At 37.8% G+C, this 13,894-nt stretch overlaps 1 protein-coding gene across 1 annotated transcript in view; it reads right to left on the bottom strand.

Annotated features, from left to right (window-relative positions):
• CTNNA3 (catenin alpha 3) overlaps positions 1–13,894 on the bottom strand; it is a 1,791,870-nt gene that overhangs the window by 1,663,502 nt on the left and 114,474 nt on the right. The window contains exon 4 of the mRNA XM_068981838.1: positions 11,438–11,557. Coding sequence (XP_068837939.1) covers positions 11,438–11,557 — 120 coding nt within the window. The remainder of the gene's footprint in view (positions 1–11,437; positions 11,558–13,894) is intronic.

The raw sequence follows: 13,894 nt of genomic DNA, 5'->3' as shown, positions 1-13,894 counted from the left end.
CTGGGAATCCCCAGGGAATCTGGCCTTGAGGGCCAGCAGGATGTGATTACAGGCCTTCGAGAGGACTGGGGGAGACAGAGACTCCAGGCTTGGATGGCACACACAAAAAACTTTGGGTGCACCAAGACCCAGAGGAGAGAAGCAGTGACCCCACAGGAGACTGAACCAAAACTATTTGCTAGTGTTGGAGGGCCTCCTGTGGAGGCATGGGTCAGCAGGGGTTCACCACAGGGATGGGGACACTGGAAGGTCCCCCTTGGTGTAAACCCTATTGGAGCTCACTATTTACCATACCACAGAGCCTGTAGACCCCAGGGCTGGGTTACCACTTTAGGCCAAACAACTACCAGAGAGGGAGTGCAACTTTACCCATCACCAGATAATTGGATTAAAGCTTTACTGAACAAGGCCCTGCCCACCAGAGCAAGACCCAGTTTTTCCCATTGCCAGTCCCTCCCATCAGGAAGCTTACACAAGCCTCTTAGCCTCATCCAATAGAGGGCAGACAGAAGAAGCCCAGTCTCACAGCAGCTAAAACAGAAACCATATTACAGAAAGTTAATCATGATGAAAAAGCAGAAAGTTATGTCCCAGATGAAGGGACAAGATAAAATCCAAAAAAAACAACTAAATGAAATTGAGATAGGCAACCTTCCAGAAAAAGAATTCATAATAATGATAGTGAAGATGATCCAGGATCTCAGAAAAAGAATGGAGGCAAAGGTTGAGAAGATACAAGAAATGTTCACCAAAGACCCAGGAAAACTAAAGAACAAACAGAGGTGAATAATACACTGGAAGGAATCAATTGCAGAATAACTGAGGCAATACAGATAAATGACCTGGAGGACAGAATGGTGGAAATCACTGCCGCAAAACAGAATACAGAAAAAAGAATGAAAAGAAAGGAAGACTGAGAGACCTCTGGAACAACATTACATGCACCAACATTGGCATTATAGGGGTCCCAGAAGGAGAAAAGACAGAGAAAGAAAGGACTCGAGAAAATATTTGAAGACATAATTGCTGAAAATTTCCCAAACACGAGAAAAGAAATTGTCAGCCAAGTCCAGGAAGCACAGAGAGTCCGAGGCAGGATAAAACCAAAGGGGAACACACTGAGACACATAGTAATCAAACTGACAAAAATGAAAGACAGAGACATTAAAAGCAACAAGGGAAAAAATGACAAGTAACATACAAAGGAACTCCCATCAGGCTATCAGATTTTTCAACAGAAACTCTACAAACCAGAAGGGAATGGCATGACATATTTAAAGCAATGAAAGGTAAGAACCTACAACCACGAACTCTACCCAGCAAGACTCTCCTTTGATTTGACAGAGAAATCAAAAGCTTTCCAGACAAGCAAAAGTTAAGAGAATTCAGCACCACCAAGCCAGCTTTACAACAAATGCTGAAGGAACTTCTCTAGGCAGGAAACACAAGAGAAAGAAAGACCTACAGAAAATAACCCCTAAACAATTGAGAAAATGGTAACTGGATCATACATATCAATAATCACCTTAAATGAAAATGGATTAAATGTACCAACCAAAAGATATAGAATGGCTGGGTGGATGCAAACATGTGCACGTATGCACTTCCACTCACCACATCACTCTGCCTGACCTCAAATTGTATGTAATTATTTTATATTGTTAAGTTAATGATGTTCCCATTATGACTTGCAATTGTAATTATCTTTTATTTTTTGTCTGGCTATTGATTGTGAAAACTGATAAACATCTTTTACTATTGTGATTACATAACTATTATTCACTTAATACCACTGTATCATGACTGGTCAACAGAAATATAGAACTCTATGCCACCAAAACTAGTATCAACCATAAAAACCTGTAATCAGTTTTTAAAATCTAGAAACATATCAGAAGTATCTTGATAATTTTTGAAAAATACAAATGCTCAAGTATTGTTTTTTTTCTCCAGAGTTCCAGATATGTTTCTAATGAGCAGTCATGTTTAAAAACAACTGGACTATGTGAGGATCTTCTACTTTTATCTAGTTTATTTCACATTTTCTATTTCATATTCAGTGCTCCCATTTCATTTAGTTTGAAGTAAAGTGGCTCAGTCATGTCTGACTCTTTGTGACCCTGTGGACTGTAGCCTACCAGGCTCCTCCGTTCATGGGATTTTCCAGGCAAGAGTACTGGAGTGGGTTGCCATTTCCTTCTCCAGGGGATCTTCCCCACCCAGGGAATGAACCTGGGTCTCCTGCATTGTAGGCAGACACTTTACCCTCTGAGCCACAAGGGAAGTCCCTTCATTTAGTTTATGTTCTCCAATTTATCCATCTCTTCTCTTGTTTGTTTTTATGTTCTTTCTCAAGACTTTATCAAGTGTAGTAGGAAAGTTATTTATACATATTTACATAAATATATATTATAGAAAAACCTATGAATTTTTGCCTAAATAAAAAAATTATGACATTTTTATTCTGTTTGTTTGACTTAGTATGAATAGAATGCTCGATTTCTAAATAAAAAATAGATATGCAACAAGCAACAAAGGTTTACTATATAGAATAGGGAACTATAGTAAATATCGTGCAATAACTTATGATGGAAAAATTTTTCAAAAATAATATATGTGTGTTTATATAACTTAATCACCTTGCTGTGCACCTGAAACATTGTAAGTCAACTATACTTCAATAAAATATACATATTTAAAACAACACACACACATACACACACACACATACACACACACATTAGAACCAAATACTTCAATTCACTTTTCAAAAGGTATCATTTTTTATGACAGCGATCACTAACCACTGCTACATATGTCCAAAACCATTATATCCCATATGTTCATAACAGTGCTGAACCCTATGTGAAGTACAAAAGTATATGAAAGAGAGCATATCCTTATGGAACTTACCAACCATCTAGGATGAAGACTGATGAGAATTATACAAAAACAACACCATAATAGCTACAACTTAAACTAACCACATGCCAGGCACAATGCTAAGTCCCTAAAATATTGATTTCCTTATGTATTTTAAAGGATTTAAAGCATATATGTACTTTACAATGTCACAAACCTCCGTCCATAGTTCATCAGGCACTCTATCTATCAGATCTAGGCCCTTAAATCTATTTCTCACTTCCACTGAATAATCATAAGGGATTTGATTTAGGTCATACCTGAATGGTCTAGGGGTTTTCCCTACTTTCTTCAATTTAAGTCTGAATTTGGCAATAAGGAGATCACGATCTGAGCCACAGTCAGCTCCTGGTCTTGTTTTTGTTGACTGTATAGATCCTTTCCATCTTTGGCTGCAAAGAATATAATCAATCTGATTTCGGTGTTGACCATCTGGTGATGTCCATGTGTAGAGACTTCTCTTGTGTTGTTGGAAGAGGGTGTTTGCTATGACCATTGCATTTTCTTGGCAAAACTCTATTAGTCTTTGCCCTGCTTCATTCCGTATTCCAAGGCCAGATTTGCCTGTTACTCCAGGTGTTTCTTGACTTCCTACTTTTGCATCCAGTCCCCTGTAATGAAAAGGACATCTTTTCTGGGTGTTAGTTCTAAAAGGTCTTGTAGGTCTTCATAGAACCGTTCAACTTCAGCTTCTTCAATGTTACTGGTTGGGGCATAGACTTGGATTACTGTGATATTGAATGATTTGCCTTGGAAACGAACAGAGATCATTCTGTCATTTTTGAGATTGCATCCAAGTACTGCATTTCAGACTCTTTTGTTGACCATGATTGCTACTCCATTTCTTCTGAGGGATTCCTGCCCACAGTAGTAGATATAATGGTCATCTGAGTTAAATTCACCCATTCCAGTCCATTTTAGTTCGCTGATTCCTAGAATGTTGATGTTCACTCTTGCCATCTCTTGTTTGACCACTTCCAATTTGCCTTGATTCATGGACCTGACATTCCTGGTTCCTATGCAATATTGCTCTTTACAGCATCAGACCTTGCTTCTATCACCAGTCACATCCACAGCTTGGGTTTGGTTTTGCTTTGGCTCCATCCCTTCATTCTTTCTGGAGTTATTTCTCCACTGATCTCTAGTAGCATATTAGGCACCTACTGACCTGAGGAGTTCCTCTATCAGTATCCTATTATTTTGCCTTTTCATACTATTCATGGGGTTCTCAAGGCAAGAATACTGAAGTGGTTTGCCATTCCCTTCTCCAGCAGACCACATTGTGTCAGATTTGTGACATTGTACAGGTTCGTGACATTGTATAGGAGATAGGGATCAAGACGATCTCCAAGTAAAAGAAATGCAAAAGAGCAAAATGGCTGTCTGAGGAGGCCTTACAAATAGCTGTGAAAAGAAGAGAAGCGAAAAGCAAGGGAGAAAAGGAAAGATATAAGCATCTGAATGCAGAGTTCCAAAGAATAGCAAGAAGAGATAATAAAGCCTTCCTCAGCCATCAATGCAAAGAAATAGAGGAAAACAACAGAATGGAAAAGACTAGAGATCTCTTCAAGAAAATTAGAGATACCAAGGGAACATTTCTTGCAAAGATGGGCTCGATAAAGGACAGAAATGGTATCGACCTGCCCGAAGCAGAAGATATTAAAAGAAGTGGCAAGAATACACAGAAGAACTGTGCAAAAAAATCTTCACGACCAAGATAATCATGAGGGTGTGATCACTTACCTAGAGCCAGACATCCTGGAGTGTGAAGTCAAGTGGGCCTTAGAAAACATCACTACAAACAAAGCTAGTGGAGGTGATGGAATTCCAGTTGAGCTATTTCAAATCCTGAAAGATGACACTGTGAAAGTGCTGCACTAATATGCCAGCAAATTTGGAAAACTCAGCAGTGGCCACAGGACTGGAAAAGGTCAGTTTTCATTCCAATCCCAAAGAAAGGCAATGCCAAACAATGCTCAAACTACCACACAATTGCACTCATCTCACACACTAGTAAAGTAATGCTCAAAATTCTCCAAGCCAGGCCTCAGCAATATGTGAACCGTGAACTTCCTGATGTTCAAGCTGGTTTAAGAAAAGGCAGAGGAATCAGAGATCAAATTGCCAACATCTGCTGGATCATGGAAAAAGCAAGAGAGTTCCAGAAAAACATCTATTTCTGCTTTATTGACTATGCCATAGCCTTTGCCTGTGTGGATCACAATAAACTGTGGAAAATTCTGAGAGAGATGGGAATACCAGACCATCTTACCTGCCTCTTGAGAAATCTGTATGCAGGTCAGGAAGCAACAGTTAGAACTGGACATGGAACAACAGACTGGTTCCAAATAGGAAAAGGAGTACATCAAGGCTGTATATTGTCACCCTGCTTATTTAACTCCTATGCAGAGCACATCATGAGAAACGCTGGGCTGGAAGAAGCACAGGCTAGAATCAAGATTGCCGGGAGAAATATCAATAACCTCAGATATGCAGATGACACCACCCTTATGGCAGAAAGTGAAGAGAAACTAAAAAGCCTCTTGATGAAAGTGAAAGAGGAGAGTGAAAAAGTTGGCTTAAAGCTCAACATTCAGAAAATGAAGATTATGGCTACTGGCCCCATCACTTCATGGGGAATAGATGGGGAAACAGTGGAAACAGTGTCAGACTTTATTTTGGGGGCTCCAAAATCACTGCAGATGGTGATTGCAGCCATGAAATTAAAAGACACTTACTGCTTGGAAGAAAAGTTACGACCTATCTAGATAGCATATTGAAAAGCAGAGACATTACTTTGCCAACAAAGGTCTGTCTAGTCAAGGCTATGGTTTTTCCAGTGGTCATTTATGGATGTGAGAGTTGGACTGTGAAGAAAGCTGAGGGCCGAAGAATTGATGCCTTTGAACTGTGGTGTTGGAGAAGACTCTTGAGAGTCCCTTGGACTGCAAGGAGATCCAACCAGTCCACTCTGAAGGAGATCAGTCCTGGGTGTTCTTTGGAAGGAATGATGCTGAAGCTGAAACTCCAGTACTTTGGCCACCTAATGAGAAGAGTTGACTCATTGGAAAAGACTCTGATGCTGGGAGGGGTTGGGGGCATGAGGAGAAGGGGAGGACAGAGGATGAGATGGCTGGATGTCATCACTGACTCGATGGACGTGAGTGTGAGTCAACTCCGGGAGTTGGTGATGGACAGGGAGGCTTGGCGTGCTGTGATTCATGGGGTCGCAAAGAGTCGGACAAGACTGAGCGACTAAACTGAACTGAACTGATGTACTTTACACTTTATATATTGCTTATCAAAACAGGTTATATGTTAGGTATTACTTTCCTAACCTTTTAAAAGAAGAAACTACAGTGCCTAAAACAGTATAAATAATCTAACAAGATTTGGTTGACCACAGGCCCACACTTTAACTTGTACTACAAGGATCTTCAATGAATGTCGAATCATTCAGATGTTAAATTGCATGACACTGATAAAAGCTAAGAATGACAAGAAGGAAGTTTACATACTGACTGAAAGCCATAGGATAAAGTGTCATAAGGAAGACATTCCAGTTTGGCTTTAAAGGAAGATTAGTCATTAATTAAATAAATATAAAAGGGCTAGATATTATAAACATCAAGTTTATGAATGCTGTGAAAAGTTCAGAAGGCAAGAATAGCATGCCATGATCAGGGAGACAAGAGGGAATTCAGAGATCCTGATGTGTTCCAACATGAATATGTATCTGAAGTACATTTTAATGTTATATATTTTCTGATCAGTGTGTAAATGCACTTTAGTCTACAAAAAGTTCAACTTAATAATGTCAACTTTATACCAAAGGACCTCAGAAGCCTCTGGAAACAGGATGTGTCTTATAATGTTATTTTTAATATTATAAGTATTAATAGGACTTCCTTGCTGACTCAGTTGGTAAAGAATCTGCCTGCAATGCAGGAGACCACCTTTAGCGCAAGAGACCCAGGTTTTATCCCTGGGTTTTGAAGATCCCCTAGAAAAGGAAATGGCAACCCACTCCAGTATTCTTGCTTGTGAAATCTCATGGACAGAGGAGCCTGGCTGGCTACAGTTCACAGGGTCGCAAGAGTTAGACACAACTCAGCAACTAAATTACCATCGGAATATCAAACTTCATTTTATTCCAAAAAGCAAACGCCCAAGAAAATTTCTTTATTTATAAGCTCTCAAATTAATACATCAACCGGGGTTCTACATAATAGTTCAATCTTGCTAGTACCACTTTTATATATCATCAACCAGGAGGATAAAAACCAAGCAGTCTAAGAAGATAAACTCGAAGATGGCATCTCCAGATATAGTAAAAACTCAGTCTCCAGATTCTTCGGTTAATAAGACTTTGGCATCCATTTACTTCAGACAGATTCATCCTGGAAAAACCACCAGGAGAGGAGAGCGAGAGGGAAAGGAAAGGAAAGCAAACAAAAGGAGAGGGAGGGCAAAGCGAATCTACACCGAGGAGACAACGGACTATACCCATCGCCCCCAATCCACGTAAAAGAAAAGATGGTGAAAGAGCGAAGTATTCCTGGGTCATATCTGGCTCAGGGAAAGAAACCTCTCAAAATGATCTTTAAAACGTCATAGAAAGGGACATAAAATAAAATCTAATGAAAGAATACAAGAAAATAATTATAGTTCATTGGGAATTCTTAATACATAGATAAGGTAGCCTTGATGTTTTGTGTTCGTTTAAAGAAATAGATGGGAAATGGAATATATTAGGAGAAAACCTAAATAAGACACATGGCAAGAAGCAATATGTCAGCGTTTGGCATCCAGGAAGCCTAAGGGTTAATATCCTTCTGTATTTTAAAAGTGCAGTAAAACATAGCAATTTTAGTTGCCTATAATCTGAGGCCAAAACTTTTGGCATACTTCCCTCTTCACAGTGATAAAAGTACCAACAGGTATTTATTGATTATTTGTCACGGGTCAGATACTGTTGTGAGCACTGCAGAAGATACAGCATTGAAGGTGACAGACAAGGTCCTGCCCTTATGGAGCTTACGTTCTGTCACAAAAAGAAATTATAAATATGGTTGGACCAGGGAACAAAGCATGACTAATTCTCTGGTACAAAGCATCCTGCCTTATAAGGCAGAAGCTTTCTTGCTGAACGACAGTTTTATAGAGACCTGAATCTTTTCCAGTAGGAGAAACGTATAGTGTGTGTTTATAGGTTTGCGGGACGTTACAGGGAGTAGGGGTGTAGGCTAGGGCTTCCCTGGTGGCCCTAGTGGTAAAGAATCGGCCTGCCAATGCAGGAGACAGAGACATGTGTCGATCCCTGGGTCAGGAAGATCCCCCGGAGGAGGGCATGACAACCCACTCTTGTATGATTGCCTGGAAAATCCCACGGGCAGAAGAGTCTGGTGGGCTACAGACCATAGGGTCTCAAAGTGTCAGACATGACTAAGCGAGTAAGCAAGGATGGGACATGAAAGCAAATCCCACCAAGTCAGAAAAAGGCTAATATTCTGACTGTTTAAACCCTGCCCATCCAGTAAACACAATACCTCTGTGGCTTTGGTACAGAAGAACTGGGTTAATATTACAAATTTCTAGGAAGCTTTGATACATTTGGAAGCTAATGGGAAATAAAGCTTGTCTTTTCCCTGCCACCTCCCTTGTTCAGTATGTCTTCTTGCAATCCTCTCTTATTTTCCCTTTTTCTATTTTGAGACTTTTTTTAAAAAATTATTCAGAAACCAATGCTTTAACCTACTAAATGCTTATAATATAAAACCAAGTATAGTTTCATTTCCAACATTTTGTCCCTCTCATCTTATTCCTAAAACCCCCTTTCCCTCTTTTTTTATTACTCTTTGATCCCTGACTTTCTACTCTACCATCCTTTTTCTGACCACTTCACTCCAATTCCCCTTCCATCTTCTCCAGACAGAAAAAAAAAAAAAAAAGATCACTAGATACAGGGAAAGACAGAACCAAGTAAAACAAAGGGTTGACAATATGCTATGCATGCAGGTAAGTTCATTTTGTAAGAATCTGACATTTCAAGTTTAAAAAACTGCCTTATGCGAATAAATTTTCCTGGACTAGAATTACTAGATATAACACTCCAAGACTACAAAAATAAACTTTTAGGGACTTCTCTCATTGTCCAGTAGTTAATAATCCACCCTGCAATGCAGGTGATGTGGGTTCAATCCCTGGTCAGGGAGCTATTAATAAGATCTCATGCCGCAGAGAAACTGAGCTCTCACACCAAACTAGAGAGACTGTGGGCCACAATGAAAGTTTCGCATGATGCAATGAAGATCCCACGTGCCACAACTAAGACCCAATGCAGCCAAATAAAATAATAAACATTAAAAAATAGAGTTTTACATATTTTCTTAGCTGTCTGAAGATATTCTTTCAAAAGTCCTTTTGGGTTTTTTTATATATTGAACAATTTGTATGAGAGAGAGGAGGAAAGAACTGCCCCTGTTTTCTGCCTCTCATCAGAAGTCCCTTTTCAAATGTCTCTTTAAGTCCCAGATCTGGCCTCTCCTGAAACTGCCTTCATACCACATACCTACAATGCCTCACTTTATTATCCCTCCAGTTTGTCTCTCTGCAGGAATATTGGGGACAGCCCAGGTTTGGAGTCAGACTGATTTCTACTGGAAGATCAGCTTTACTTCTCCAGTGACCTTAAGCAAGTTACTTAACTCTCTAAACAATTTTCTCAACTGTAAAATGGTGAAGCCAATCTCATTACATCATTATAAGCATTTAATGATCTGATCCATAAATGTTCTAATCACACTATGTGGCATACAGTTGTCATCTAATAAACAGCATATATGATTTACATATGCATACACATATGTATACATATACAAACACCTAAGTGTCCATCTTTTCCTCACATACACATGCACTCTACCTGTCTGTTTTCAATGCCATTCTCCCAGAATTCTGCCTTTCTGCTCTTGAAGTATTCACAATTTTCCAGATTCACAATTAGCTAATGTAGGAATCTAATCACTGAAAATGTGCTAATGAGAAAGGATAAGAGAAGAGGACAGTGACTACTGCCGGCCAACTCCAATACCCCCCAATAGTAAAATATGGATCTTGGAAACAAGATTGTACTGAACTACATAGGCTGGAGCAGTGATTCACAGTATGAATTTTAAGCAGTATCATTTGGGAGCTTACTGGAGTAGTTCTCAGTAACTGTGACTGCTTCTTTTACGTGTGTTAATACATAGGCCATCACTAATACAAGAATAAATAAATGGATATGGTATCCTTTTTCATATGAATTAAGGTATGTGCAGAGATACTGCATTTGCCCCAAAACACTCTTCAAAGCAAGGAAAATAAGACCATGAGAAGGTTAAATATCTATGTAATGTCTGTGATAAAGCAAACCCTAGAACACAATTCTCTTTTCAAGTCACTATTTCTAGACCATACCATGTTGACTTCGAAAAGTTTATATAGGACATATTACTTCGAAATCCCCCTTTCAAAAGATGCAAAATTTGTAAATTAGGCAATATCAAGAAAGCCACACCATCTGCCAGAATAACAGGCAAGTCTCGTAAGCAATGGATTCAATGCCTGGCCATGCAAGTCAGCCACTTATTCATTTTTCTAGATGCTATCTATCACTGAGCACATTTCCAAAATTCATGCAACATAATTTAAACATTTAACTGGTTGTTCTGATTGGAATAAACATTCAGCCCAAGTAAAAGCTTGACAATCCTGACATCTAGTGGCTGTGAAAACCTGGGTGAGATCCAGTTTGGGAAAAGTAGCTACCTACTATGGCAATATCTTACAAACTACAGAGAATTTAATGATTATTAATACTACAAAATACCAATTCTAAAAGCAACGCTATAAAATTCTATTTGGGCTCTGATTTGTCTAGTGGTCTATACAAAGAGGCTAAAACACTTGCATTTGTAAAGCATGTTTTCCTTCAACCTTACACATTTGGCAAACTTACTCAGCTTCAGAGATCAAACAAGAAAACGAAAGCTAAACTAAGCAAAAAAAAAAAAAAATTGGCATATTTATGATTCCCTCCTTTAATTCTGCATGTACATTCACATCCTTTCTCAATCTTGAGGTAGTTTTTCTCCTCACGTATCCCCCTGTCAAATATAAAAGCCCTCTATTCAAGCCACATAGATGTTCCCTTTATGTCACTAAAGCATCCTTTGTCAAAGGATAGCTGAACCCTCACAAACCAACAGGAGTTTTCTTTAAGAAAGGTATAAGGACACACATGGAAACCCCCAAAGTGCACATCTAAAAGCAAGGACGATGCTGAATGCTGCAAAAAGAAAAAAAAAAGAAAAGTATGAACACAGCAGGTCAGCACCACACAGCACAGCTTATTTCTGCCTCAAACATTAGAATATAAGTCTCCCCAGACCCACCTAAACCTCTGACAGGCAGAAGGGTGAGAAGACTTAAAGTGTTCATATCCTCCACCAAGGAGAGCTCTGACTCCTACCTGCTGACGTTTGAAGGCTAAATAGTCCAGATTTTCAAGCTCCTTCCCAAGCTTCTGGTAGGTTTTCTTGAGGTCAGATTTGTTGGAAACATTTTTAAGAGATTCAAACGTCCTTTGAAACTGAAATCAAAAACAAAGTAAATCATTAGGATAGCAGCAGATTTTTCTCAAATTCCTAATCAGCTAACACAGACAAATGGTCAATAGTGAGCCTCAGTTTCTCCCATTCATAATACAGAGATAACAAATGCCCTTAAGTTAAATAATGAGACAAAATTATAAAGAACTAGAAACTATATGCTAAGTACTAGCAACATTACTGCATGAACAAGAAACTTGTTTAGTCCTCATTGTAACAAAAGAACATACAGAATTTAAATTTTTTTTTAACTTTTCATGGTTTAGGATACAATGCTACCCTTAAAGAAAAAATCACAATGAATGTATAAATTCCAATATTAATGAGAAAGTATTAATATTAAAAAAATCTCTCACATCCCAATCATGGAAACAAATTTATGTAAAAGTACCCACTTGTCTCTATATAAACATTTATGCGGAATAGGTACCCAACAAACTTCAGCCAGGAAGATCTCTCAGATCTTATATTTTGAGAAGAAATAAAAATGAATGTTTTGATGATCGAACCATATGTAGCATGTTCAGCAAACACTTATTCATTTCTGCTCTATAACAGACATGTTATTAAATTGATTCTGCTGAATCAGAATGCTTTCATTCATTTTTAAGTCAGAGACTACATAAACACAAAGGAGACAAATTGCAGTGTATCACAGAATAGTGTTCTGCTACTAATAATTAATTAAGCAAAAAGATCTCACAAGAAATTGAATTCTTGGTTTATTTTAGTAAATTAGAACATACTTTAGAAGATTAGCGATTGAAAATGTCAAAGTAATACCATTTGGAAGACATTTGCATTTACTCTCTTTATATCATTTATTTCCCATATTCTCAATGTGTGCCATTAGATAAAGATCTCTAAATAGAGACTTCACCATCTTAAACACACCAGAATTCCACTGTGACTATAATGCTATGAGACAGGCTAATAAAATTTTATAGAATTTAATTAAGTTTCCAGGGAAATGATTTGACCCTTACTATTTCAACCTCTGTGGAATCAGTCACAATATAATGGCATTCTACTGAATTAAATCCTTAATTTCATGAAAATAACATATTTATCTCAATCCAGGGTGACAGAGGAAAAAGAAACAGGAAATAATGCTAAACTTTCACATCAGGACAATAAACTAAATTCAACAAACCATCTTTTAGAGCCTACTATGCACAAAGCACTATGAATATAAAACATATTTCTAAAATAACTTACAGACTACCAGGGAAATTAGACATGAAATTCAAAAACGGGAAAGATACTGACATTTACTGCACGCCTACTCAGTGTCAGTTACTTCATCCTTTTCAATTTAAGCTTCACAAGAACCACAGGAGTTCCTATTTCTCCTCCATTCTAAAAGTAAGTAAACTGAGACTCAGAAAGTTTAAGCTGTTTTATTTTTCAATAATACATAATTTTAATTCATAAAACAATAATTTCTTAATTTTAATTTCTCTTGGCCTTTTCTTCTAATCTGGCTTTTCTTTCTTTAAGAATCACAAAAGCTTTTATTAAGCCAAATGATATCTTTTTCCCAGTTTTACTGAGATATAACTGACATAGAGCACTGTATAAGCTAAGGGGTATGGCATAACGATTTGAAATACATATATCACAAAATAACTATCATAGTAAGTTTAGTAAACATCCATCATCTCATAGAGTTATAAAATAAATGAAATATAAAAAAATATTATTTCCTTGTGATGAGATCTCTTCAGATTTACTGTCTTAATTTTCATATATAACATAATCGTCAAACATATTTATCATGTTGTACATCACATTTCTAGTACTTATCTTATAATTGGAGTTTGTACCTTTTGACTACCTTTGTCCAGTTCCCCCTCCCACCACACCTCACCTCTGGTAATGACAAATCTTATCTCCCTATACACATAAATTTGGGGGGGGGTTTTGTTTGTTTGCTTTTGAAGTATAATTGACCTACAATACTATATCAGTTCCTAGTATACAATATAGTGATTTAATATGTCTATACCTTTCAAAATAGAACTAGGTTTTAATATTTACACTCTTTCTACTCTACCATTAACTTTAACACAAGGCAAAGTAGTAAAAAGAGTGCAAAAAAGGAGATAAACGTAATGTGGTAAAATAGAAAAAAAACCACTGATACTGTTGGAGAGACTCAGACCATATAGAAGACATGAAGGAATTTGAGTCGGGTCTTGAAGGAGTTTTCAGAGCTTTAAATGGGAACTGACTCTACCCATCAGTTTAAACATAGCCAAAGTCTGTTCATTTTCCCCTTTTGTAGCAGAGTAAACAAATTTCTTTTAGCATACTTT

The sequence above is a fragment of the Capricornis sumatraensis genome, chromosome 10 (genome assembly GCF_032405125.1).
Source record: "Capricornis sumatraensis isolate serow.1 chromosome 10, serow.2, whole genome shotgun sequence".
NCBI classification, from domain to species: domain Eukaryota; kingdom Metazoa; phylum Chordata; class Mammalia; order Artiodactyla; family Bovidae; genus Capricornis; species Capricornis sumatraensis.
This window is presented reverse-complemented; position numbering and strand designations above follow the sequence as displayed.